The sequence below is a fragment of the Acomys russatus genome, chromosome 6 (assembly GCF_903995435.1).
Source record: "Acomys russatus chromosome 6, mAcoRus1.1, whole genome shotgun sequence".
NCBI lineage: Eukaryota > Metazoa > Chordata > Mammalia > Rodentia > Muridae > Acomys > Acomys russatus.
This window is the reverse complement of record NC_067142.1, coordinates 68307179-68335177: the sequence shown is the minus strand read 5'-3', so window position 1 is coordinate 68335177 and position 27999 is coordinate 68307179. Positions and strand designations below refer to the sequence as shown.

At 48.4% G+C, this 27999-nt stretch overlaps 2 protein-coding genes across 5 annotated transcripts in view; both read right to left on the bottom strand.

The window, feature by feature from the left end:
* The window catches only part of Tagln2 (transgelin 2), a 960136-nt gene that overhangs the window by 915423 nt on the left and 16714 nt on the right, over positions 1 to 27999 (bottom strand). Inside the window, exon 5 of one of the 4 annotated variants that reach the window (XM_051147914.1) lies at positions 18764 to 18777. The exons of the other annotated variants lie outside the window; for them this stretch is intronic. The gene's annotated coding sequence lies outside the window, so the exon portion shown is untranslated. Of the gene's footprint in view, positions 1 to 18763; positions 18778 to 27999 lie in introns of those variants that run through there. 4 annotated transcript variants of the gene reach the window in all.
* On the bottom strand, positions 217 to 27205 carry Cfap45 (cilia and flagella associated protein 45). Its single transcript, XM_051147923.1, has 12 exons — positions 27158 to 27205; positions 21356 to 21481; positions 19221 to 19363; positions 16883 to 17027; positions 16406 to 16576; positions 14470 to 14648; positions 13036 to 13165; positions 7667 to 7813; positions 5710 to 5823; positions 4975 to 5168; positions 926 to 1150; positions 217 to 576 (listed from the first exon to the last, which is right to left on the bottom strand). The coding sequence occupies exons 1-12, from the start codon at positions 27158 to 27160 to the stop codon at positions 498 to 500; spliced, it is 1656 nt and encodes a 551-aa protein (XP_051003880.1). The 5' UTR covers positions 27161 to 27205; the 3' UTR covers positions 217 to 497.

Sequence of the window (27999 nt, the reverse complement as noted above, 5' to 3'; positions counted from 1 at the left end):
ACAGTTAGAAGCCCCAGGATGAGCCAGTCTCAGCCATACACGCTCCTCCCTCTCCAGCTCTGCCCTACAAAACCCTTTCACCAGCCTTTAACAGAAGCCCTAACTCTGCCTCAGTGCCCCCCAGATTCCTATGAAAATGGACACGGGACCAGCAGAGAGAAGAGAATGTAGTGGGGAAAAAAATTAAAATGGACAGATGGTACGATTACAAAGAGGCCAGGAGGCCCTCCAAGAAAATGGATCTCTGAGTTTAGGAGAGAAACCAGAACACCCAGGTTCAGCCCCTGAGCGTCAGGCAGCCCACATTCAGGTCCACTGTAGTTTATTTTGATCCATCTTTGGTACCCATTAGTAACCCCATCCCCACAGCAGTAAAGGTGAGCTGTTCCTTAGAGAATAGAATAGCTTTAATCGGTAACTATGAAATGTCTAGGTTAGCAGCAACTGTGGATGCTCAGGGGACTAAGCAGCATCTGTGACCAGGCTGGCGCCCTGCTTCACTTGACAGAAGCCGTCGGCAGGATGTTGGCTTTGCGCTCAGCTTCAATGCAGTATTTCTCAGGAAGGCCGGTAGCTCTGCGGGCAGAAACACAGGGCATGTGTAAATAGGGTGCTTATCAAAGCATCCCCTGTACCCCCAGGCTGGTCCTACCATATACCCACTAAGCACATTCCGGCCAAGGTCATGACACACTGGCAAGGAGCTACCAGTGAGCCAACGAAACCCAGCCCCAGAACCTTCTGCTAGAGGCCCCTTCAGAGGGCAAGCCTCCGGTGCCAGTCGCCTTCCCATTAAGCACCTACTGTCATCGCCTGCCCCGCCTTCCCCAGACGCGCGCGCATGCGCAGCGCTTTTCCAGCCTGTTTTGCCACCTCTTTGGGGAAGAGAAGAGCAGAGAGAGAGAGAAAAGAACCCGGTGTGCACCTAAGCTCTTCCAGCTTCTGCTTCTTGATGTCCTCGATGCGTTCGCGGCGCTTCTGGGCTTCCTCCTTGAGGCGCCGGCCCTCTTCGAAGGTAGCAATCCGGTTCCGCACCTGCTTCTGCTGGTTCTCCCGCACCTGCCGTCGGAGTTCATTGGCATGCTGGAGGCGCCCTGCGGCCTTTTTCTCCTGCTCTTGCCTCTCCCTCTCAATCTGTTCTCTCTGAGCCCTGGGGAAGGGATGAAAGGAATGCAGCTGGCTGAGCTCCCGGGGTGACCGACCCCCTCGGTGGTCATGCTTCAAAGCCCACAGCCGTCCAACCTCCAGGCCTCAGGGACCAGACTGAAAGTAACCACCGACCCCCTCCCCCGACTCCCACCCCGCTTCCCGAAATGTGTTTGCGGCTTCCCAGCCAGAACCAGATACATTGCCATATGTCACAGTGTTGACGTTCCTAATAATTTCTAAAATGTTTCTCATTTTATTTTATGTATATGAGTATTTTTTGCCAGCAAACGTGTTTGTGCGTGGCATCTATGCCTGATGCCCTCAGAGACCAAAAGGAGAGCATCAGACCTCTGGGACTGGAGTTACAGACTCTTGTGAGCTGCCATATGGGTGACGGGAATTGAATCTGGATCCTCTCCAAGAGCAGCCAGTGTTCTTATCTGCTGAGCCATCTCTCCAGCCCGTACTTAATACATCGCAAACAAAACTCTCCACAGTTTAACCTTTCACTAGGCTCAGTAAACTGCATAGCTGAGACCTATAGCCAGGACCCACTGCGCTGTCAGGTCTCCCTTCTCTTCCCTCTAATGACTCGTGTAACTCCCGTTCTACCTTATCTTCCTCCCTGTCCCCCTTAATGATGACAGTATCAACAAAACCAAACAAGAGTAAGGGGACAACATCTGTAAGGTCAGCTCAACTTTGGTTGCTAGAACAAGGCAAGAACTCAGCCTGCTATCCCTCTGCTCTCTTAGTGATCAGTGTCTTCACATTTCTTCTGTGGATGCCTTGTGTAAGACCACTTCCTAGACCCTAATATCGGGCAGAAAAAAATCTCTCATGGCTTCCAGAGAGGCTCAAACGAAATAGATTTACATTTCAAAAAAAAAAAGAGGCCATCAAACCTAGTATCAGATTCCGTCTCAATACAATCAAAACCGAAATTGTAAAACACCTTAGGCAGGGAGTCCTCACCTGCTTTCCTTCCACAGGCTCACTCACGCCAAAACAAAGATTTCCCCACCCCCACCCCACTCGCCAAAGACCTTGTCGCTTGTTCATCTTACTGTCATACAAAACCCATCACTCATGGAGGAACCCTCTCAAGTCCCAGCGGGTCCTCCAACCATGCAAACACCTTCCCAAAACCCACATCTCTACAGAGCTTTCCCCAGTGTATAGGAAGGAAAGTGCTGGCCTCCACACCTCTGTAGTTAAACATCAAATGCCCACAGCCCACACAGCTCTGAGGCAGGTGTCCCCTCCCTGTTTGTCATCGCCCCCCTGTGTGTACATTCGTTTCCTATTGTTTCACATTCATCTAAGTGAAAGAGTCACTATTGGAGAGGGAGAGCTGAATGAGATGAAAGAGATGCTGGGTTGGGGGGGGGGGGCAGTTGAAAATCCAAATGAGGAAGAACTTCGTCAACTTGACTAGTTCCTAGATTCACCTAAAAGAAACACTTCTGGGCTGGAGAGATGGCTCAGAGGTTAAGAGCACCATATGCCCTTCCAGAGGTCCTGAGTTCAATTCCCAGCAACCACATGGTGACTCACGACCATCTATCATGTGATCTGATGCCCTGGCCTGCAGGTGTTCATGCAGGCAGAGCACTGTATACATAATGGTAAATAAATAAATCTTTTAAAAAAGAAAGAAAGACTTCTGAATATGTTTGTGAGGGGGTTTCCCCAGGAGGAGAGACACACCCTCAATCTGAGCAGCACCATCCTGTGGACTGGGGTCCTAGACTAAAAAAAATTAATGGAGAAAGGGAGCTGAGTACCAGTGTTTTTTTTTCTGTCTGCTTCTTGACTATGAATGCTGTGTGACCGTCACCTTGCTGGCATGGCTTCCCTGCCAGGTTGTACTGTATCTCCTCAAACCGTAAGTCAAAATAAACCCTTACTCAAACTCACTAAATATTCTGTCATAGCAATAAGAAAAGTAACTAAAACTCTAGTCATTCCACAAGGTCAAGGCAAAGGTATGGATACTGACTGCATGTTAGAATCACCTAAGAGATTTCAAAAGCTACTCGCCCCAAACTGTTTAAACCACAATCTGTTAGGGTGCCATCTGAATGCCAATATTTTTCCAAAGGTCCCGACTTGGCTCTCTCTGCTCAATCAACAGTCTAAAAGCTCAAGACCTCCTTTTCACCCAGAAACAGGAAGTCCGACCTCCTTTTCACCCAGAAACAGGAAGTCCGCATGTAGGCCTTACTGGAGGCCGTGCTTTTGAAGTAAGAAAACGTGGATTGCTGGCCATAGCAGAGATACTGTCAGGGAAGTCACATGGGCTGGAGACACTAGGTCTAGATGTTAAGCTAGGACAACAGGTGAAGTTGGCCTTCTCCAAAGAACTGGGCGAGCTTTAATAGCTGCCTATAGTGTGTGTGCTCCAGGCAAACAGAGCAAAGCAGAGTCAAGCGGGTCAGCGGCAAAAACAGAGCTTGGAATCCATGCCATTAATATTTATTAGTGCCTGCCAAAGGCACACAGCTGTCCAAGGGCACAGAGGCAGGGGTGAAAGGGGGTGAGAGACATCTGGAAGACCATCTGGAGCCCAAGGGCCAGCTCCATGGGGGGTTAGGAGGCTTTCTGCATTACCAGGTGTCCAGCGACCACAGCACAACCTCAGAGACAGGAAAGCAGAAGAGCCAAAAGGCATCACAGCCAGTGGGAACAAGCAGGGGCGAGATCCTGTGAAAATCCAGGAAAGTAGTTCTGGCCAGAGGGGTTCTAGGAATCTGCTCTGCCCCCACTAGGGGTGCAGGAAGCCTGGCCTGGCTTCTTCCTGATAGAGACAGTTTCAAGAGGAAGGAGCCAGACAGAGCCCAGACATCAAGATGACTGGATGCTAATCAGTCGGCTTCAGTTGAGCATAACTTCTTTATTCGCACATTCTCCAAACCCAAATTTTATTTGCTTCGTTCGCCCCTCCCCCCATCCCTGCCCCCCACCACCACCACCCTGGGCCTTTTTCCCCCGCCCCAATCTTATTTTCTAGAGGTTGGAACAAAGCAAAAAGGGAGTTGTTCCCAGTCAAATCAGGTCTGGTGCTGGCAGATCTGACTGGGAGAAAAATCAGAAGAGAGAAGGAAGCCCACTGCTCCGAGGGAGGGTCGGAAGAGCGAGCAGAGTGTGTCCTTGGCTTTGGTGTTACATGCTGGAATCATCACAGCACAAAGTAAAGAGATAAGAGCCGCCGCCGAGCAGCAGCAAGATGAATGTGGAGGATGTCCACCCAAATAGGGGTCCCTGCAAGCCTTCCTATGGAGCAGGCAAGAGCGATGCTTGCTCATTCCTAATGAGCTTGACAGTACCCAGACAGAGTCTTGGACAGATGTTGCTCAGCAGCTATGAGTCAAATCAATGGCAAAGACTCTCTCTCCCCGACTTGCTGCAGTGACACACCCCTTAGTGTCTGGGGTAACCCTCCAGTCTCCTCTAGGCTTTGCGTATTGCAGTCTCCCTAGTTTCCCGAAAGACATGGGATCTAGGGGAGGCAGACCAGCCCAGATGTATATCTTTATTTACACCATTAATGACACAGGATAAATAACCCTTGGTTCCTTGAACATTTCCAGATGCTATTTTCCAGTTCCCTAATCAGAAAATGTCTGGCGCTGAATGGCTTTGAAATATATTTCAGCCATGCGTCTAGTCGGAATGACTGCGGCAACGCGATCAAGACAGATGCACACCTGCCCGTTAACGTGGCAGAAATCTCCTCTCCATCCCCTGAGCACACCCCATTCTCCTTCCACAGCTTTATCAACACAGGGGGGACAGGAAGCCAGGGTTCTCGGCTCCTCCTACCGAAGGATCCTCTCGAACTCATCTCGGTCTCGCTGCACCTGAACGGCCAGAGTGTGTTCCTTGAAAGCCACCTGCTCCAGCCGGCTTTTGCGCAGCTTTTCCTCTGTGTCCAACTTCTTCTGCGCATTTTCCTTCTCCTTTTGGCGCCACTCTCGATCTGCAACCTCCTGGTTGCGCTTGGCCCGCAAGGCATCCTAGGAAAGCAGGCAGGAAGGGCAGAAATCAGGGGACCAATGAGGGTACAAAAAAAAAAAAAAAAAAAAAAAAGAAAAAAGAAAAAGAAAAAAAATGCCTTTAATCCCAGGACTTGGGAGGCAGAGGCAGGCAAATCTCTGTGAGTTCAAAGCCAGCCTGGTCTACAAAGTAAGTCCAGGACAGCCTGGTCTACAAAGTGAATCCAAAACAGCCTAGGCTATACAGAGAAACCCTGTTGTGAAAAACAAAAACAAACAAACAAACAAAAACCTAGGATAGAGTCACCAACTTACAGACATCAGTCTGCCAAAAGAAGAAATGGACAATGGGAACAGGCCCACCCTTCCTCCTCAGATGTGTTTTCCAGAGTGAATCCCATCATTAAACCACGCTTGTCTGCGGTTAGAGTTTGAAGGCTAGACCCAGGCATCCTCTCTTCTGTATCCCCACCTTGCAGGCCACTTTACAGCCTGTCAGGGATGGCTGTGGAAGTGAGAGAGACAAAGGAGGGCGGAGGGCACAGGAGGCAGAAGTGGATACCTGTTCTGCTCGGTAATCCTGCGCTTTCTCCTGCATGGCCCTCAGGCGGGCAATCTCCTTCTCTTTCTCCCTCCGGATTCTCTCCTGCTCAGCCTCAAACTCTGCCTCTCGAGCCTGCCAGGAAGAAAAGGCCTCATGATAATCCACGGTGTCGTAGCTTTGCACAGAGAAATGCAATCTCCTCAGCGAACATTCCTTCCAGCATCTCCCCTACCACTTCCTCGAGCCATCTAAGATGGGGGTGCGACTTTAGACTTTAGCGATGCCCAAACATAAGGACCAATAGCGTTTGTAGAAGGCATCGTGGTTTACAAAAGGCATTCTCGGGCATTATCCTAGAGAGCTCGGGCAGCATCTCTCGAGACAGAAACTGCGTATTCCAAAATTAACTTGAACGCCAGAATCCTGAACCCGGGCTTTCGTACTCCTTCCATCACACTGCAGATAATTTCAAGTTGCAAGGCCACGAAGCCAAGTACCAACTGTGGCTCTTTGCCTGTCTTGTATAATGCAGCAGGTGGAGGTTATGTCATTAGTCCCCGGGGCAAACCGCCAACCATGCTTTGGGCAATCCCACAGTGCTTAGCAGATACTTCAAGAATGAACCATCGGGCTGGAGAGATGGCTCAGTGGTTAAGAGCACTGTCTGTTCTTCCAGAGGTCCTGAGTTCAATTCCCAATTCCCAGCAACCACATGGTGGCTCACAACCATCTATACAATGAGATCTGATGAACAACTATCTATACAATGAGATCTGATGACCCCTTCTGGAATGCAAATGTACATGCAGATAGAGCATACATACACTAAATAAATAAATACATCTTAAAAAAAAAAAAAAAAAGAATGAACCATCAAAATGTGTTCCTTTTATCACCTCTATGAAAGAACAGGAGTGAGTATCCATCCCCCAACCACTGCTCCCAGAGAAGTCACATGGCCACAAGCACAGGGTAGGTGACACACAGTGGCCATCCCATGAAGGCTGTCACTTGTCTCACGGTATTTCCCCTGCCCAGACTGCCATGAATCCCAGCGAGTTGCCTGCTTGGGAGCCATGCCCCACTGAATGAAGCTGGTTCCTCTTCTTCATATCCTGCCCTGGATAGCAGGGGAGAAAATTCTAGATGCTTCCATACCCACCCTCCGCCTTTAGTCCTGAAGGGGCAGTGCTGGGAGGATAATGATACTTTCTGAAAACACTTTCTGAAAAGTAGGATGTGTTCGGGGTCATTACAGAACGCCACATTTGAAGGAGAGATTGGGTCCACAGGCAAAGAAAGCATTTCCCTGCCTCTGTGCGTACTTCTTCCTATTTTTACATAAATCCACATTCACTCTAAATTATACAGAAAAGTCTTTTTTTTTTTTTTTCATCCTCCACTCCCCTCATACCTCAATCATTCCATCATTCAATTTTGTCCCAAAACGAGTCCACACGCTTGGGAGCTTTATCCATCCCAAGCTGTTTGCAGATATTACCTTCTGCATATATATGCTCTTCTGCATTCATTTTACAGTGGGTGGATGCCTATTTGTAATGCTCAATACAGGATGTCCTATATAAGAGTTTTTACACACAACACGCACACACACACACACACACATACAACACGTATGGGGACGCTGACTCTTGGTTTCTAATGTACGCTTGAAAAAGTCATGGAAACTTCACTTTCACGAATCCTTTTAGTTTTCTTTTGCTTCATGTGACCTTGATCCCAACTTTTAAATGAAGGTATTAATGAAGATAATGACACACTGGCTGCAGGGTGTGTCTCTAGAGCTGTACTCCTATTGAACAATTTATCAGGCCGTGAAGGGGAAAAGAAGCCAGGACTGCACTTTTAAAATGAAGACATGACTATCTTCTGCTAGAGTCCCCTTATTGCTCAGTCCTGTTATAGCCATGTCACTCCTGGACACAGGTTCCAGCATCAGACACCAAGTCCCTACCATCTTCTTCTTGGTAAATTCCATCACCATCTGGTCTGCCAGTTTCTCCTGTGCCAGTCGCTCTGCTTTCTGTCTCTGGTTTTCATCATTGATACGCTTAATTTCCGCTTGCATCTTCAGCTTTTCCTGATGTCTCCGTTCTAGGTCCTGTCAGCAAAAGGAAGAGATCCTCAGAGTAGCTGGACACGAGGCGAAAAGCTACTGGTGTGTTGGTACAGAGGGACACGAAGGCCGGAAGCAGTCCAGCTGCTGTGACCGGCCTAAGAATGGACAATAAGCAACTTTACAATCAAATAGCCTCTTTGCAGTCTCCATCCAACGAACTTGGTGATGGCCCCTGCCACTGTTCTCTCTACACTTTCTGGAAATGGAGGCTCTTAAACTCTCTCTCTCTTGCCATGCTAAAGGCTACCCTTGTGACCCCATGAGCTACCACCCTTTGCCCTAGGCTGTGCTGCTGATAAACTCTCTCTGCCTAAATTCACATTGCCATCCTCTCTGGAAATCTTATGGGACTGCTTCAGCTTTTAGTTCTCTCTGTTTTGTTTTGTTTTTTGTAGACCAGGCTGGCCTCGAACTCACAGCGATCCACCTGCCTCTGCCTCCCAAGTGCTGGGATTAAAGGTGTACACCACCGTGCCTGGCTGCTGTTTCAGAGTTTTCTATACTTGAGGCCTGTCCTCATTCTGTCCCTGATAGAGACAGGGACCTTGTGGCATTCCCCTCCCTCCCCTATTGTTTTTTAAATTATCTGTATTATCTATAGGCCTGCTAGCAATCAATTAAGACACAGACACTTGTTATATTTTAAAATAGCCTTAGTTAACCTGGGGTGGGGCAGATATCAATCTTTTAAACTACCTCTCATAGTGGGGCAGGCATGGGATCCTTGTCTCAATCCCATGTCATCTGTTTCTAATAAACTGTTTCTATCAAGCTACCTCCCATCCATAATCCCAAATACTTGTTAATGTTCTTTATCTGGACTGGATTCTCCATCCACAATGGCCATGTGTTTCTCCTCCATCTGACCCTCGGGTCTCTCTGTCTCTTGGTCTCCATCTCTGTCTGTCTGTCTCTCTCTCTCTCTCCCTTTTTATTTGTGTGTGTGTGTGTGTGTGTGTGTGTGTGTGTGTGTGTGTGTGTCAGTCTTTTTCCCCCAGAATTCCTCTGTCCTTTGCCCTGCCCAGGTGGGATGGCTTTTTATTAAGCAAAAGGTTGGTCACAGAGACAGTAAGCACTAATTAGCATCAAAATACATCAGACCAGCATGGTAGTGCACACCTTTAATCCCAGCACTTGGGAGGCAGAGGTAGATGGATCACTGTGAGTTCGAGGCCAGCCTGGTCTACAAAGTGAGTCCAGGACAGCCAAGGCTACACAGAGAAACCCTGTCTAAAACAAAAAACAAACAAACAAAAAAAACCCATCAGACCATCTCCCAACACTCCCCCAACAGCAGGTAGCCCAAAGAGAGGAAGACAGCAAATACCTGACAGATTATTGCTAAACAAAGACCAAAGTGAGTAGTAGTACATGATGTGGGGAAAAAGGCTCAGACACAGAGTCATGGAAAGCAGGGTGCCAATTGAGAGCAAAGATCTTTCTAAAGATAGAGTCTATCAGGCAGATCTGGATCCTGGGGTCCTTCTCAAACTAAGGCACCAGCCAAGGAGAATATAGGCAGTAAGCTTCGAACCCCTACCAAGACCTAGCCGACGAACATGATACTCTCCACCGTTGAGTGGAGAGTGAGATCTGACTCTCACACGAACTCTGGTGCCCCTTTTCTGACCATGTCCCCCAGATGGGGAGACCTGGTGGCACTCAGAGGAAGGATAGCTAGTTACCAAGAAGAGACTTGATATTCTGAGAGCATATATAGGGGGAGGAGGTCTCCCTCGGTCACGGACATAGGGGAGGGGAGAAGGGGAGAAATGGGAGGGAGGGAAGAATGGGAGGAAACAGGGGAAGGGCTAACAATCGAGATGTAATATGAATAAATTAATAAAAAAAAAGATGGGGAAAAAAAAAAGATAGAGTCTATTTTTTTTCCCTACCCCAAGCTTCCAAGGTCGGGTACTTTTAAGCCAAGGCATATTTTTTTTTTAAAGGCTCACTACTGTAGTCCTAGCTGGTCTCCAACTCAATTAAGAGAGATCACCTGCTTCTGCCTTCCTCCCTCCTCCCTGCCTCCTGTCTCTGCCTCAGGAGTGGTGGGATTATAGGAGTGTGCCACCACACCCAGCATATTCTTGAGTCACATGCAGAGAGACACACTGGAATCTTGTGCAGCTGGCTGCTCATCACCTTCAGCTCTGCTTCAGACTTCTTCCTGCCCACCTACCCACTCAGCTTCCCTCAGCTCCATTTCTTCAAAAGCTGGGTCTCCCCAAAGCCTTGGGGCTACTCTGCCACCCAGCTTCAAGCCTTGAGCCACTCAGCCATAGGCCTTGCTGCCCTGCTTCTCCCCCTAGGACTGCTCCCTGCCTGTCCAGCTGCTACCCAATTAAGGGCACTCCTCCTCCAGGGAGCTTCTGGCCAATCCCCTGCAGCAACTCCTCAGGTGCAGGTCACAGGCTTCCCTCATTCTCTCCTGACTCTTGCTTTTTTTTTTCTCCATACCACCTTTTCCCTTCTGCCCCTCCAGCTCTCACACTCCCTTCCCCTCTTCTCCCATCTCCCCGTCTTCCTTTCCAACTTTTTGTCACCAGCGTCAGGACTATTATTGGTAGCCCAGGCATTATTCACACTGACCCTCATAGCTAAAGAAGCTGTCGCCTCTGATCTAGGGTGTTTATATAATCATGTGTTTATTTGCTTCCTTGCCTGCGTACTTACTCTTTGGTTTGTTGTTTGTGTTGGCTCATTTGACTTCCAAGGAGCCAAAAGGACTTTCCCTGTTCCCTGTCACTGAAGCCTTTCAAAGCAACCCAGAAAACCTCCCTTGGTTCTTCTCCAATCTTGTTAGCAAGGTGGGAAGAGCTGCCCCACTCCCTGAGACACTGACAAGCAGCTCGATGGCTGGTGAGGTGCAGGGTTCTACCCTAAACTTGCCTAATTACACTTCCTGGAGCCTTGGGAGTGTCTTTTGGAAGGACATCCAAAGGACACTGACACATCCTCGTAATGGTATTGACTCACTGACTGCCGGGATTCCCCAGTGAGCCCCCCAGTTCCCAGCTCCCCACAACCTAGCTGAACTGTCTAGTGCTTGTTCCCCCACTTCATTCCTGCATATTCCCCCATACCCCTGTTTCCCACCCTGCTCTCCTGAGCCAGGATCCCAGCTGGGTTTGTCTATCTTCTTGATCTCCTTGACAAACAGTTCACAAGGCTGCAAGCCCCATCTTCTCCCCCAATCAGGGATCTTCAACCTACCCTTCACACAAACCCTCACATTGTAGGTGCTCTGAAAACCTGCTTATCGCTTATGGGACCCTTAACGGCTCCTAGTCACTCCCTGCCACCCAACGTACTGGCTGATGGCAGCTCCATCATCCAAACACATGGGGAGGGGAAAAACAAAAAACAAAAGACAAAAGACTGTGAGTTCCATGAGTTAAATGGCATCCCAAAAAAAGAGTCAGGTACAGGAATGCTATTGGATAAGAGGAATAATTTCTGGTGTTCTATAGCACAGCGGGATAATTATAGCCAACAATAGTCAACTGTACATTTCAAAATACTTGTATAAAACATTCTGAGTGTTCCCAATACAAAGAAATGTCAACCATCTGAGGTGATGGATATGCGAGTCACCCTGATCTGACCATTACACATCCTCCACATACAACTGTTACACTATAGACCACAAAGATGCAGAATTACTATGTGCCAGTTAAGGATAAAAATATATTTAAGAAACAAATGAATCAACAAATGACAGGATGCTTCTAGATCAAACCAGACTAAAGAGAGCTTTAACCAAATGCAGCTTGCAAGCCTTGACTAGAAACTTGTTTGGAAGAACAAAAAGTAACTGAAAACACATTTCTGTAGCAATTAGGGAAAACTAAATACAGGTTAATATTAGGGGATATTACGGGATCTCTGGAGGAGCTTTTTGTAGAGGCTTGGAAGTGGGCCTTGCTCTTCAGAGATATGTGTGTGTGTGTGTGTGTGTGTGTGTGTGTGTGTGTGTGTGTGTGTGTGTAACATTTAATAGCAAAGTGTCAAGAGGTCTACAGCTGAAAGTAGTTTAATCAATATTAAGATTAATCTTTAAACCAAAGTGAAGCATTTAAGTGTATGGTTACAATTCCTTCAAATTTTGTTCGTGTGTAAACTTTTCAAAACAAAGTTTAAAAAGGGGGGGGAGAGCAAATGGGTAAATGTGATCAAAGCACATTGTACAGTATTGCCAAAGAACTAATAAAACTTTAATGTGTGTATGCTCAAACGGCTGCTTTAGGGCTAGAGGGATGGCTCAATGGCTGGAGCGCTTGCCACACAAGAGTAAACACCATGACACTGTGTGCAGATCCCTGGAGGTCTTGTAAATGCTGACTAGGCATGGCGATCCCCTTCTAATTATCACCTGAGATGAGAGAGAAAGCAGATCCCCAGAGCAAACTGGCTAGCAAGGCTCCACCGAGAGACCTGCCTCCGCGAGTAGGAGTGATGGGCGATGATTTCTGACATCGACTTTGGACTTCCCGCATGCATGTGTGCGCACACACATGTATAACCATCCACATGCAAAAGCGTGCCTATCCGCAGACCTACCTATGTGCATATGTCCTTGCTACGTGCTTCTGTGCATTGCAACACACCAGACAAGGCAAATAAAAGACCACCTTAAACTTTATAAAGTTCACACAGGTGTGTCATTAGGTGTCTTGTTTTATTTTATTTTTTTCATTAAATGTTCCTACTGATTTTACCTAAACTAAAACTAATGGAGTTAAAAAGGTTTGGCTTTCCCCCACACAAGTAATGACAATGGGATGTTGTGTGCTTTGAATGAGACAAGAGCAGCAAGCAAGAAACTGAAGCACCGCTGTTGTCTGTTGTCTGTGGAGTGCATCATTTCCCTCGGTAAACCAAGGAAAACACGGGAAAGCACCCCTCCGTTTACTTGTGCAAAGCATGTAGCCATATATTCCCTTCATGTGTCTGTTCACACTGATGTGCCAGTCTTGGACCACAAGTCCCTGGGAGGCAAGAACACTATCTACCCAGATCACAGATCATCCCCAGCACAATGCGTGGCCAAGCAAAGGTTTCAGACAGCAATTAGGAAGTCGATGGTGTTGTGAAGCCGGGGTGGGGGGGGGGGGGGGGCACTTCATACTCTGAGCCCCAAAATCTGGCCGGCTTTGCCACTGGTGCCGGGGAAAACTCAGCATGGCCCGGTGGCTGGTTACCTGCAGATCCTCCTCCTGGAGTTGCTCCAGATACGCCAGCATCTGCTCCTTCTCCTGTTCACGCTGCTCTGCGAGCAGTGACCGCTCCTCTTCGTTCTTTTTCATCTGCTCCACAATGTGCCGTTTTCCCCTGGGAGAAAACAGGATTTTCTGAGTGACTCTGAAATTAAGACTCCAAGTCTCTACTTTGACTTCTACGCAAATAGCCCCCAAGACGGGAGGTTTCACGGGTATCATTTGACAACTGACCCTTTGGTATGCTTTTCTGTTTGTTTGTATTTATGTTTGTTTTTGTTTTTCGAGACAGGGTTTCTCTGTGTAGCCTTGGCTATCCTGGACTCACTTTGTAGACCAGGCTGGACTTGAACTCACAGAGATCCACCTGCCTCTGCCTCTCAGGTGCTGAGACTGGAGGCGTGCACCACCACGGCTTCCCTTTGGTATTCTTATGCCTCCTGGGTCCGGACTATAAAATTCTTCCCTCGAGTGTCCTGGGACATAGGCCCTCATTTTGCTGTGTTAGTTCTACAGTGCTCCTGCCTGAGATCCATCCTCTTTATCTGTCTGGCCAGGAGTTACCTACATATTAAAGCACCTTCTCCCTTCTAGCATATTTAACAGGCTTCTAGAATGCAGTTTCTTCCCAAGTCTTCTCATGAGCTTCATAGAGCTTTGTAGATTTTCAAAGACCGGGATCTCCAGTTCCCATCGTGTTTCCCCCTTGTTGTCTGCCAGCCTGACTCTCAGGCCTCCTCTGCCCACTGTCTTTTTGGATATATACTTACACTGAAGACTCTGCTGCTGATAGACAGGGCTGGACCCTGAGCCCCACTCAGCAAAGCCCTCTCTTCAACAGGAAATACACAGATACTGACAATGGGTGCTGCCTGCCAGTGACCCCGGCATGCACTGAGTATGTCGGTCAACTTGGAGGCATCTAAAGCCTGTGGCATTAGTAAAGGCTGGAAGATTGGAAGTAGACAAGGCAAAGATACAAATCGAGAAGACATGTTAAGGTGGAGGAGCTCTTGGATGCTTTGTGTGGCAGATGAAATAAGCGGGAGCAGAAAGAGTTGCCTGGGAGTGTGGGTTTGAGCTCAGTCGACGTAAAGACTGGATCAAATCACTGCCTAAGAGGCATAGTGTTCCTCCATTGGATCTGCTTGCAAAGACCTTGGAGATGTTGGGGGAGACGTGTAGAGTGGGTGATGAGGAGCACTGAGAAAGCACACTGCACCGGACTACTGAGAGAAGCACCTTCTAAATACGTTTTGCAGGCTATATGCTTCCCCATACCATTCCATGAGGGAGGAGAGGGATGGGTACTGCATAACCATGTCCGGTGTCTTCCTTCTCGGCTAAGCTACAGGGAACTGAAGACACATGGAAAGGACTCAGGGAGAGAAGTGCGACGACCGCCTTATCTCTACCTACCGTACTCGTTCCTCCCTCCTCTTCCTCTCCCGATCCTCCTGCCGCTGGAGGGATTTCTGCCTGTCTATTTCCATCATCTGATCCAAACGCTTCTCCTCAGCATCCAGTTCCTTTTGGATCTGCTGCTTCTCCAGGATCTGGGCATCCCGGATTGCGTGACACTTGGCATTCAGAATAATCTGGGGGGGGGGGGGGGGGGGGAAGGAGGAGGAAACATTGCAGCACTAGGCTTGGCAATAAGGTTAAGGAAGGAGCTGTTGTGAGCATGTGGGAACTTAAGGGGAAGAAATGGGAGCAGAGTGGCAGTGCACGTGCTGGGGATAAGCATGCACACTGAGGTAAAAAAAAAACAGAGCATTTTTCACTCACCCCACAGTTCAAACATTTAGTTCGTTGCTTTGTTTTGTTTTTTGTTTGGTTTGGTTTGTGTGTGTGTGTGTGTGTGTGTGTGTGTGTGTGTGTGTGTGTGTGTGTGTGTGTTGTTTTTTGAGACAGGGTTTCTCTGTGTTATCTTGACTGTCTGGAACTCACTTTGTAGACCAGGCTAGCCTCGAACTCACAGTGTCTGCCTCCCAAGTGCTGAGATTAAAGGTGTGAGCCACCACACCTGGCTTTTTTTTCCCCCTAAGATTTATTGGTGCTTTGCCTGCATGTATGTCTGTGAGAGGGTGCTGGATCCCCTGGCATTGGAGTTACTGACAGCTGTGTTCTTAACCACTGAGCCACCTCTCCAGTCACCTAGTGGGTTCTTTTTAAAAAATAATTTACTCTTATCTAATGCTCATTGGTGGTTTGCTGGCACATATGTGTGTGAGGGTGTCAGAAGGCCTAGACTGAAGTTACAAAGAGGTGTGAGGTACCATGTGATTGCTGGGAGTTGAACCTGCATCCTCCAGAAGAGCAGCCAGTGCTCTTAACTGCTGAGCCATCTCTTCAGCCCCTTTACTGGGTTCTTGGGTAGGCACTAAGGTTTATCCAAGGAGAGACAGCATCACTCAGGGTATTGTAGAGTTTGGGAGGTAATGGGTCAGCCTTTGGAAATCTGATAAAAGGCCATGATACGGTATTTACCTACATAAGCACACACAACATCTCAGTAAGACTTTAGAGCTTTGCAGTTCCTTCCATGAACACTATGTTATGCTTTGGGAAGCCAAGACATTCTAGCAGAAATTCAACCACTATGTTTTTTAATCTAGAAGAACCCAAAGTGACACAAAAGAAATGAAAAGCCTTGGTGTCATCATCAAGAACCAGAAAGTAAGAGCTTTGGAATACTACAGGAAGGTACGAGTAGAGATTTGCCTGAGAGATAGAGTTCAGAGATGAAGGGGCTGGGGACTCAACATTTTTTTTTTCATTTTATCAACAAGAGAGCCAAATGCAAATGAATTACAGAATAGAATGTCTAATGAGCCCCTGATCTTTATGCTCCCAGCTAAAGGAAATACTCTGGGCACTTCAAAAAGAATCCTAGGGGGCTGGAGAGATGGCTCAGAGGTTAAGAGCACTCTCTGTTCTTTCATAGGTCCCGAGTTCAATTCCCAGCAACCACATGGTGGCTCACAACCATCTGTAATGAGATCCAGTGCCTTCCTGCAGGCAAATATTAAATAATTTTTTTAAATCCTATTGTCTCCACCACTAATTGGTGCCAGACTTGAACTAACAGGATAGAAATAAATGTGGGATCCTGATCAATCACGGTTCACTAAGGTTCCCCGGTATCTTTGCTTATTTAATGCTGTTGACAAGTCTGCCAAACTGTGCTGACGTCTTCATTTTCCATGTGGGCGAGTGACTTGCTCTAGTCATCCGGAAAGCAGGTCACTTCTCCTCCTCCTCCCCTGGCAAGCCCCACCCACACCAGTCCCTCACCTTGTCCAGCTGTCGTAAATAAAAGCAGTGAGTCCCCAGATAAAAGGAAGAGACCCACCTTGCTCATGTCCTTGAGCTCCTCCTCCCGCTCCATGCGGAGCTTGTTGGCTCTCTGCAGAAGGTTCTGGGCCCGGTCCCTGGCCACCTCCTCTAGGTCGCTTAGCTTCTTGTTGTTGCTCCAAGCCATCTCCTTCTGCTTCATGATCTTCTTGCGCATTGTCACTGCTTCCTAAGGGAGACGAGCCCGGATTGGTGGCGGCCGCTCCCCAAGAACTCGCCTGCCACAGGTGACCTGGGGAGACTTCTCCTCAGTCCATCCCAATATCAGAGCTGAGAGGTCCCACAGCCTGGCTCTCTTCTCATTCTCCCAGTGGCTCACGTACCTCTCCCATACCTCAGGGATTTCCTTCCAGTCGTCACTGTTCAACGTTTCTTTATCAAACGCGCATGCACATCTTATTTTAGCATACTTAACTGAGTTTATTCCCCTCTAGCATGGGGATCCACCGAGATCAAGGCTATGGTGGTGACTTACCAAGATGGCTTCCTTCTCCTTCTTGAGGGCCTGCTCCCTGGCCTCCAACTCTTCTTTGGTCAGGACTTGGGATGCCCACTTGATCCGCTCAAACTCCTCAGGGCTGATGATTAGAGATTCCCCAGAGGGGTCCTCTGTAGGGATGCTGACACAGGAATGAGCAGCATTAGTAAGGAGATCATGCTCCAGGCTCCCTCCCCTGTTCCCCTCCCCACACTATGCCATGCCAGAAGAGTCTCCAACTCTATGGACCACTGGAGAAGGATGCTGCAGAGTACAAAGGACATCTTACACCTTTCTCCCTATAGTCTGTTCCATATCCTCCCTTCTCTACGTAACCGCCCGTGACCCTTCCTTGTGTTTATGGATGTCTGCCCTCCTCCCAAGTATTCTCCATGAGCCCTACCACATGCTGACTCCGTTTTACTACCCACATCTGGACCAGTGATGCAAGGCCCGTATCAAGCTTCTTCGGGATGAGACCCTATCTTCACTACATCAATGGCCTACTCTCTGAGCCAGGGCTCAGTACTTAGCGCTCAAAGCTGTTGAATCGGACTTTAGAAACAGATTCTTCCTGATGCATTAAAAGGTATAAGAGAATGCTTGACAAGGTTAAAATGGATGCTGGCGGGAAATCTAAACATCCCCTGTCCATCCAGTCTGGATAGACGCTTTAAGCCCTAAATATTAATTAAAAACGCTGATTGACAACTGCTGCAGACACGTCTCTAGTGCTCTCCTTGGTAGCTACCCAACGCATTCAACAAACCTATAGCTAATTATAATGATTAGAAACAAATAACATACATTAAGGATGGGGGAGGGAGTAGTTGAGAGGTGAGAATAAAGCTGCTTCTGGGCGAGGCAATTTAACAGGTGCATAGCAATGAGACGCAGATGATCTGAGACCGGAAGTGAAATCTCGTCTAATAAAAGCAGTGAGGGGTGGGGGAGGGGGTGGGGGAGTTGTCCTAAAAGTAGATCCACACATTAGTCAAGGTCTTATACTGCACCAAGTGGTGTGGCCCAAAAGAGCAGGGAGTTGAAATGACCCGGATCTAAGACAGTGGATCTGAAACACCACCGACCACCATGTCTGCAGAGAGACCACTCCAAGAAGCAGTACCCCTCCGGCTACTGCCTATGTCTGGCTGTCTGATGGCCAGGCTGGCCAGCCTCCGCTAAACAAAGGCCATAGTCTAGGCCAATTCTTGCACCGGGATCCAGCTGTGTCTCTTCAGCTTAAGGCATGAGCCAAGGGCATCAAATTCTGGGAACTTACGTCATTCATCGCTCAGCAACGGAGCCAGAGCGGTGGTTAGAGAGCCGGAGACACTTAAACACCACTCAGCACTGGCTCCTGGCTCTTGGCTGAGTTCAGCCAGCACCCTGTAGGAGGAGCCCCATGCACCGCACCCCCCCACCCTCCCTCCCCCCGTCAGGAAGTAAAGCTGAGCTAACCCCAAAGGAACCTGAAGGGACCCTGTGAATTTCCCCTGATAAGAGTCTAGGAAGGAGCCAGAGTGCTAATTAAGCATCTGGTCAGCTTTCCCTTTGCTTTGGATTCTTGATGTAGCCAAACGGAAGTGACTCAACGGGTTCAGCCCCTTCCCCAAACGCACTACTGAGGGCTTAGATGCATCACCCCTCTCTACCAGGTATTTTAAGAGCCCAAAGCAAGCACTGGCATGAAGGGCAGTGTAATGGTAACTGCCAAAGGGAAAAGAGCAGGATCGAGATAAAGAACTCTGAAACAAAATGGGAGACCGTGATCTTCTTTTCTTTTACCTGTAGAATTGAAATGTGTGTGTGTGTGTGTGTGTGTGTGTGTGTGTGTGTGTGTGTGTGTCTGTGTGTGTGTGCGCGCGCGCGCGCGCGCGTGTGTGTGGGGGGGCACAGAAATAGAAAGAGGTCTGTAAGAGGGAGGAAGAAGTTAAGAAGGAGAAGAGAACTATAAAAGATACTGGAATATCTGTGTCGTGACAGCAGAAAGAAACTACTTGGAGGAGAGGGATTGAGGGAAGACAGTGAAGAAACTGTGGAAAGGACAAATAAGAACAAAGTATATAGCTATAATAAAATGTCACAACAAAACCCATTGCTGTGTGTGTTAACCAGAAAAGTTGTGTGTGTGTGGTTTTTTTTTTTTTTTTTTTTTTTATCTATACAGACAAGCAAAACAAAAACCCAAGAGTAGAAGAAAAGAAGAGAGGAATGGATAGAGAAGCCGCTGGAATTGGGCTGGCTGGCTGTAGTCAACCTGGTGACCCCATCACCCTGCACAGAGGCAGCACTGCCTGAGCTGGGAACCCAGGACCGTGCCCCTGGGACTCACATGAGTTCTCTGACCATATCTCTAGTGATGAGCTGGATCGTCTCTGGCTTGTGGTCCAAGCCCAGAGCAGTGAGAGTTTTCCGGATGGCATGTTTATCATGGAGCAGCACGATGGGGCTGTCGCTCTTGCCCTGGGGCGGAGGCTATGAGATCAGAAAGAAATAGTTAGAAACCAGTTGCTCCACTTCCCACTGACCCATCTGAGGAACCTCAAGAGTAGCTTCCTTGAGGCTTCCTCCCCATCCAGCCGCAGGGGCAGCTCTGGTATAGACCGCAGAACACAAGAGCAGCTAGGGTACTGGGAAAGCAGCCTGGTGCTCTTTATCAAAGCATGGCTTGGGTATGTTCTGTACTGGCCAGATCTTCTCAGAGCAATACCTTTTATTCCCAGGATGGTATTCCTCCCAAGGATGCTAGAGATTGTGCCAAGGGGTGAGGAGGAGGAGAAGGGGCAGTGACAGTGTATATCTGTCCCTATGTTGAAGCCATCATGAATGAAAATTTAAAATTTGGTGTCTAGGTTCCCTCTCCATGAACATACCTGTCTTGTGAAATTCTTGAACCACACCGTGACTCTGGAGCAGTATATCATGTTACAGATAAATCTACCCCCTCGTATTAAGGTATATAACATTTAATCCTTTTTAGTGATTTTTTAAAAAAGCCATATTGAGGGAATTGAACATAGCGAAGTGGCCTAACAGAAACTGCCTTTAAAATCTAGCACCATTAGGCCAAGCATGGTGTCACACACCTTTGATCCCAGCAATTGGGAGGCAGAGGCAGGAGAGAAGCTAGTTTGAAGCCAGCATAGGCTACACACAGCAAGACTCTTAGCAAAACAAAACGTGGTTAAGGAGGTCACTGAGTTAGGATTCAGCAAAATGAACACAGATCAAACGTGTGATGTCTTTTTTCAGATTTTTTCTAACCCGTGAAAGACTTAGCAAGAAAATACAATCCAGGGGATTTCTAACTGGAGGTGGGGAGGAATTTAAGTGCCATAAACTTCAGTAACCAACACCTGCCTGGTATCCCAGGGGTAGCTTTAACTGGTTCTCCTTGCACCGTCCCCTGAGCACTACTGCCACCTGGTGTCACCTCTGCTTCCGGAAGGGCGTGACTCAAGTCATGCCACAGACCACTTCTGCCCCCTACTGCCAACTTCCTGGACTCTCATCTACCCATAAGGCCAAAAGAACGTGGGTATGGACAGAGCTATTAAGTAAACAGGACTATTCTTGGAACACTTGGCCACCCTGCACCCTCCTAGACTAGAAAAAAAAAAAAAACCACCACGAGGACCCTTCCCCCTCAAAAAGAGTATGTCTGTGCAATAAAAGAATTACATCCTTTTGAGCCTTGCCTTTACCAATGGGAGAGGCACAGCACAGTGGGAGATCCTCCAAGGAGAGCAGGCAAAAGCAGGATGAGACATCGCTCTCTACTCCCCAACCCACCTATGTTTCCAGAACTGCTCCCTTCTCTCTCCTCTCTGCTCTTTGTCTCTCCCTGCCCAGCTCTCCAGGTTTTACTCTTTTTTTCTCCCTCCTTCTCATCTATCATCACGGCCACCAATATTGTTCCCAACAGCCAGGCCGTGGTGGTGCACGCCTTTAATCCCAGCACTCGGGAGGCAGAGGCAGGCGGATCGCTGTGAGTTCGAGGCCAGCCTGGTCTACAAAGCCAGTCCAGGACAGCCAGGGCTACACAGAGAAACCCTGTCTCAAAAAAACAAACAAACAAACAAATGTTCCCAACAGCACTCCCCTCATTTTCTGCACTCCAGGGACTGTCATTGCCCTAATCTGGGTGGGTCTTGCTTGTCTCCTCCCCAAACTAAGCAATTGCCTTAGTTGAGCAGCTGGAAGTTGAAGAAGGGAGGCAGCTGTCTGTACTGTTTTGTACTCTAATGCTGGGAAGAAACGGGAATTTTCAGGGGTAAGGAACCAGGTACCCCTGTTTATCTAGAATACACTAGATGTCAGGGAGCTAGGGCCCCAGACTTTCCTCTTTTTCTTTGGTATGAAATCTCAGGCATGTGCCTAGTACACACCTCACCCAGAGCAACACTGGTCTAGGCCACTGCTATGTAGGAGTGGGGGATGGGGAGGTGTCTACTGATTATTAATTACCTTGGCACCTCCAAAAAGGCTCTCATCTACCTCAGAGTTCATGGCTTTGGTCCGATAACGAGTCCTATTCCGTGACCTGTTGGAAGCAGTGGAAGCGGAGCTTGAGGCATCACCTGTGCTCAGTGGCTGCAGGAAGAGACAGAAAGTGTGGGTCACCAGTACCCAGTGACATCCAGGCGGCAGGCAGCAAACATTTCTCTAGCTTATGAAGGGAAAACCTCCTTTTTTTTGTTTCTCTGTGTAGCCTTGACTATCCTAGACTCATTTTGTAGACCAGCTGGCCTCAAACTCACAGCGATCCACCTGCCTCTGTCTCCTGAGATTAAAGGTGTGAGCCGCCACCACACCAGGCTCATGGGGAAACCTCTTAACAGAAAGTGTCTGTGTTGGCCTTGAAAAGTAGGGGCACAGCATCCCCCGTGGGGAGACCTCTTGATGAGGCACACTAACTCAGCAAACAGCATTCCTGTAGTCTCAGGAGCTGATAAAGTCAAGCCAACCACAAGGTAGAGAGGAAAGGATGGAGTAAAGGATAACCAGAGGACTGTAGTAACACTGTACCTCATTGCAGGCACAAAAAAAAAAAAAAAAAAAAAAAAAAAACGGCCTTGGAGAAGAAACCGCATCTACCTTTCCAAGAGTGCAGCGTCCTCTTCATGAGCTCTAGAGCCCTTTTGCTAAGGACGTATGACACATCCCCTTCAAGTTGTATGAGCAGGCTAGGGACCAAAGGAAATAAAAGCTGTGGAACGTCACGGGGCCACAGCTCGACATGTGATGGCTGACAAGATTCAGGTAGTGGACCAACAGTGATTACTGGCTATCATCAGACAAACTAACCAAAGTAGACTACACACCACACCATTCCATGTGCCCAGAGCGTCCTATGTTTGGCAAACTCCGCCCCTACCTTCCCCTCCCCATATATAATGATTGTGGGAGACAAGACTCATTCCCAAAAAAACCAGAAGCTGAAAACACCAGGTATTTGCCTTCCTAGTCAAGCAGGGGATCTAAGCTGAGCCAATAAGTTGCCCCTGACCTGACAGTGACAAGGGAGCCGGTGACGTGAGACACAGAACAAGGAAAAGCCTTTGTGACACGGGTGGTGGGAGCAGCCGCTCTCAGCGTCTGGGACAACAGTGATAAGGCTGCCACCAGGGAGCAGAGCCAGCAGTGTTGAGGAACATGTGCCAGATCAGCTCTCAGTTTGGATTTTGGCCTTGGTTACAGCTGAAGAGGCTCCCTCTGTTCCTATTTTCCAACCCTAGTTTCCTTGCTGGTGCAAAATCAGTGGGCTCTTCTGAATCCTCTCGGGGTGTTCCATCCTACTTAAATAAGAGTTCTGGCTCTGCTGCTTACAACCGAGAACCCAGCTAATTACAACCTCCAGTCCCAGCAGTCGGTTCAACTTCAGCTTACCCCCCACTCATCAAGCCCCCATACCCCTCCCCCCGAAAATAGATATCTGCATCCAGGAAGCAGTTTCTGCAAGGGCTTTTGGATAACTGTAGCCAGCCTTAATCTAAAGCTGATTCCATTCATTGCTTTGGAGGAGGCCACACCCACCTCGTCAAAGCTCTGCAGGCTGAGATATCTTGGGGAAATGGTCTAAACACACTGGGTCCCTCCAAGTCTCTGAATCAGCAGCCACGACCGGGATGGAGTAAACAGAGAAATGGACCTTGCTTTCCATCCAGGTCACTAACCAATTTTTTTTTTTTTTTTTTTTTTTTTTTTGCAAGCTCTCACTCGTCTGCCATTATCAAACGAGCGCTCCTCCCAGCACCTGTAGCACCTGTGTCAGGTTTTTACTCAGAACCTGGGACGATTATTCCTCAGCTGGCGCCCTACCAGACAATAAGCACTTCCGTGTGTGCCTTCCCCCCTCGCTGTTTGGCACAGCCAGCAGAGGCCTCCTTTACATCCCCAGCCAGCCCCAAGACAGCAGAGCACAAAAGCCTGCATTTCTTAAAAGGCAAATATGGCAGTCCCGGTGACGCCTAATCAAAGCCTCTGAAGGGTTGGTATACGGTGGGCGGTGAGTGGCCGCTGCCCTTCCTACTGAAAATAGAATAAGAGGAAATGAGCAGAAATTGCAGTAGGTAGGATTCAGGACAAAGGGAAAGGGTGGAAGGCTCTCGAGGGGTGGTGTTTGAGGTCTCTACGTGGTTAAGGAAGCCACGCAAGGGCCTGGCACACAGGAGAAACCCAACTCACCTGTGATACGAAACAGGGGATGAAAGGAAACAAAATGACCCCTCGAGGACTCTAGACTAGATTGAAATGCATCCCGGGGGAAGCACTCCGAGTCACTCCACCAGTCCATGTTTTCCAGATCACGTATGTGGTCTGCACTGTGGATAATAATGTATGTGGAAAGGGTTTTGGACTGCAGATGGAAAATATTATTATTGTTTTCCCATCTGTTTTCCTGTTTCTCTTCAAGGGCTCCTTGTGTGTGGCATTGTGTACCAGACTATGGGTCCCTCAAGGCAAAGACTGCGTCTTCTCTTTCCTGTGTCCCTGGTACCCAGATTAGAGGAAGTCACCACAGGAAATACTCCACCGCCTGAACTTAGAAGTCGGAACGAGGGACCGCAGAGAAGTAGCCACTGAGCAGGCCATCGGGAAGCTATGAGCACTGGCGTTGGGTATCTAAGAAAACTTCATTGAGAACTGCTGACTTTGAAGCCACAAGCCTTACCCCAGGGCTAGAATAACCAGTTTTGCCAAGAATAATAAGAAGCACTAGGGAGGTCACTGTGTAAACACACTAGGAAGAAAAAAAAAAATGAAGAACCAAGAAGAAATGGAAAGTTGGATCCCTCTGGACCAGAAGCAGTAGCCAAGTGGTCCTCTTAGGAGGTAAAGGGTTGGTTTTATTTCTTGCGTGACCCAATAAATATCCCCACAGTGCTGAACAGTGGCTAGCCAGAAGCTGCCCAGTCCTGCTTGGAAGGAAAAGAAGGAAAGGCAGCCTTCTCCCAGCTACCAACAGCTGAGGAGGCAGGGGGAGATGGGGAAGATGAAGAGCAGCTGGGGCCAGGTAAGCATGCAAGGCCCTGCATTAATATGCTTCTCTTAGTGCCCCAGCTGTGTCCCCCCCCTACCCCCCTTCTCTTTATATACCATCTCATCCCAAGGGCACGAGAATCTGGTCTAAACAAGATTACTCTAGCAGAGACTCTGAGGCAGAAAGATTAAGTCAAACAGACAGCCATGGCACACGCCTTTAATCCCAGGACTCGGGTGGCAGAGGCAGAAGGATTTCTGTCAGTTCGAGGCCAGCCTGGTTGGTCTACAAAGCAAGTCCAGGACAGCCAAGGCTACACAGAGAAACCCTGTCTCAAAAAACAAAACAAAAAACAAACAAACAAGACAGTGATGAGACGGAGATCGCCATAACATACGACGTTTTTAAGAAAACAGGTTTTTTTCCCCCCCCACTAGGAGACAGAAGAGGCCGTGCAGGGAGCGGGAAGCATGACATGACTAAACCTCACTATATAACCGCGTAAAACTGTCAAAATTTTATTGAAGAAAATATATTCTAAGAAAGGTATAAGCATTACTATAGAAATGATGGTGTGCAGGGCTGGTTTGGTTGCAAAGTGCTTGCCACCAAGTGTGAAAACCTGAGTTTGGATCTCTGGCACTCACATAAAAGCCGGGCACAGCCTCATACATTTGTGATTCTCCCCCCCCCCCGACCCCCTTGCCCCTGCAATTTCAGGTGAGTATTACCATCTTAAGATGTTTCTTATATGGAGCACTTTTATGTAATGAATAGATAACTATTTTATGACCAAGAAACACAATTAAAAAAAATATTTCTAGTTGAAAACAAAGCATAACTGCGGGGCTGTAAACTGACTGAAGGCAAGAGAGTGCAGTCTTGAAAAACTAACCCAGTTTTATTTGTGTGTGTATATATATCAATATCTAGGGTCTTTGGCTTAAATGCGAGCAAGGCAATGCTAGCAGGGACCGGAACAGGCCAGTGTGGAGTTTCCCGGATGTAAGTACAACACCTGTCAAATAAACAAAGACAATGGCGCGTTTTATTCTTAGATGTCCTTCGCACCCAGATCTACTTCCTCTTCTACAGACAGAGTCAACGCAAGCTGACAAAGTCAGGCTCCGGATTCTTGGCCTGGATGTGCTTCCCACTCCACAGACTTGGCTGCTGAGACAGAAGGGATCCCCACACGGCAGGCCCTTTGCCTTTCGCTCTCAGTGATCCACCTGGTTGTCCTCTTTCTTTACATGGACTGGGTTGCCCATCGGTGGCATGTTGCCTGAACATTATGACAGGGTTGGTACTGAGGCTCCTGACCCTCCCTCCCTCCAGAAGATGACGTTAATCATTTCCTTTTGGGGAATTTATGAGCCTCACCCCCCTCGCCTCCTTTAGCCACCCAGGAATCCATGCTATCAAAAAAAGCTTGAGTAGTAACACACACACACACACACACACACACACACACATTCACACACGCACGGCAGCCTGCTAAGGATTCCTCAAACCCACCACCTCTCCAACATGTCTATATGCCTATTCCTATCCAAAGGATTTTATAATGGTCCAGTAAGTTAGCCAAACTCTTGTCCTGAGTGGTCTTTGCGGGGAGAATCTGGGCTTGAGAGCTATGCAGCCCACGAGTCTAGCTAGTCCCTGCCACTTACCGACTCATGAATGCTAGGGAAGGGGGGCACTTTTTAAACAGGAGAGAAGAAGAGCTGACATCTAACACTTATCCTTAGATACCAGGTGTGGTCCCAGATCAACACACACACACACACACACACACACACACACACACACACACACACACTAAAATGTACAACCAGAAAGGATCCCCCATTGCTATACTTAGGAGGTTCCTCAAAAGTTGGGAACTTGAAGACCTATTTCTTTCATAATTAACCAGCTTCTTCTGAAATCCACTAAGCCCCACAAAAGCAAGGGAGCCTTACCTGAGTTACGCCCCCCACTGCTACCCCCCCAATCCCCCCCTCGCCTCCTTTAGCCACCCAGGTTACCAGACATTGTGAATAAGTTCCAGTAACCACTTGCTCCAACACCTGTCTGCAACGTCCCCTAATCCCTCAGAAACAACACAACCAGGTCCAGGCTTTCCTGGCTCCTACCAGGCCTTCCTGGTCTTCTCAGTCTATGACCATGACAGTCCACGCCAGCTCAAGGCATCTCAGGACTAGCAGACTTATTCCAATCATTCCTTGGGACTTTGTAAACCTGGCATCCTCCTCATTCATTCATCCATCCATCCATCCATCCATTTACAACTGCTTACGGCATGCCCAATTCATTCCCACAGTGAGTGAACTGAGGCTCTCCTGGAATATTAGGTGCCTTTCCCATGACCACCCTGCTGGGTAACAGCATAGCAGGTCCCGGAGCCCACCATCTGGCCTTTTTCCAGGTGCTTTTCTACACATCACAACCCAAGAGGACTCAGCACAATGGGATGAAAAAGGTGCAGCACCCACCCCAACACACACACACACACACACACACACACACACACACACACACACACACACACACACACACACACACAAACACACACACACTTCCAACCCTACCCGAAGCTGCCAATCACTTATAAGTCTTTTGAGTCCTCCTCTGGACTTCCTTTACTCGGTTTCCAGCAGCGTCGGGTCCTCACTCCCAGAACTTCCTGTCTTCCCCAGCCCCTCAGAGAAAAACCCAACTTTCCCCCCTCAGAGCCCTAAGCCACTTCAGGACTCAAAAACTACACCTAGCCAGAGCCTCACCATCTCTGTCGCCGCTTTAGCCGCAGGCGCCTCCACCGGCTCCGTGGAAGGTGACGCGTTGCCGTAGCAACCAAGAACCCCCGGTCAGAGCCTTAGCCCCGCCCCCGGCCCCTCCTCTCCTAATTCCTCTAGCTGTACAAGGTGGTTTAGAAGCAGGAACCCCTCCCTCAACCTTTTCCCGCCCTACAGTGGAAGGAGGAGGCGGCTTTTGAAGGCTGAGCCCCTTGGATACGCCGCTGCTGCCCATTTTGGCTTTGACTCAGTTCAAGTCAGGCTCAAACTTTTAAGGGTCTACTTTCCATGGGCCCAGGAGAGCTCAACTATCATCAACTCCAAGAGCCAAACCCAGGATCCCGGGTTTTCTCCCACAGACCCTTCCACCCGCCCTAGGTTACCATGGTTACCGGTACCGGTTTCCGGGAGGAGTCAAATCAAACCTGATGAGAGTTCAGGCTGCAGAGAGGCAAGCAGCATTAAACCAAACACATTTCACAGTAGGAGGGTGTCTGACTAGATCAAAGAACGAACTTCTAGTCCTGAATATATGTATGCAGTCTCACAAGCTGTAGCTCTTAGATCTGATGGAGTTTACTGAAAATATAGGGAGTCTGAAACAGGAAGTTCAAAACCAGCCTGGGCAGCATAGCAAGATCCATCTCAATAAATAAGTAAACAGAAAAAGTAAGTCTTATGAAATCTGTGATACGGGCTTAGAGGGACCTACCTTCTAACACTGTGAATTTTCCAATTTGGCCTTGGTTCCCCCCCCTTACCATCTTCAGGACAAAGCTGAGCAGACCTGGGTGGGATTCTGTGTTCTCCACACCTCACAGCACCTCCCA

What these genes read in the sequence shown, in the direction of transcription:
- Cfap45 (XM_051147923.1), bottom strand. An exon ending in GCCTTTTTGGAGGTGCCAAG is followed by an intron (nt 19,364 to 21,355) that starts GTAATTAATAAT and finishes CTGATCTCATAG; the next exon opens with CCTCCGCCCCAGGGCAAGAG. An exon ending in AATTTACCAAGAAGAAGATG is followed by an intron (nt 5,824 to 7,666) that starts GTAGGGACTTGG and finishes TCTTCCTGGCAG; the next exon opens with GCTCGAGAGGCAGAGTTTGA.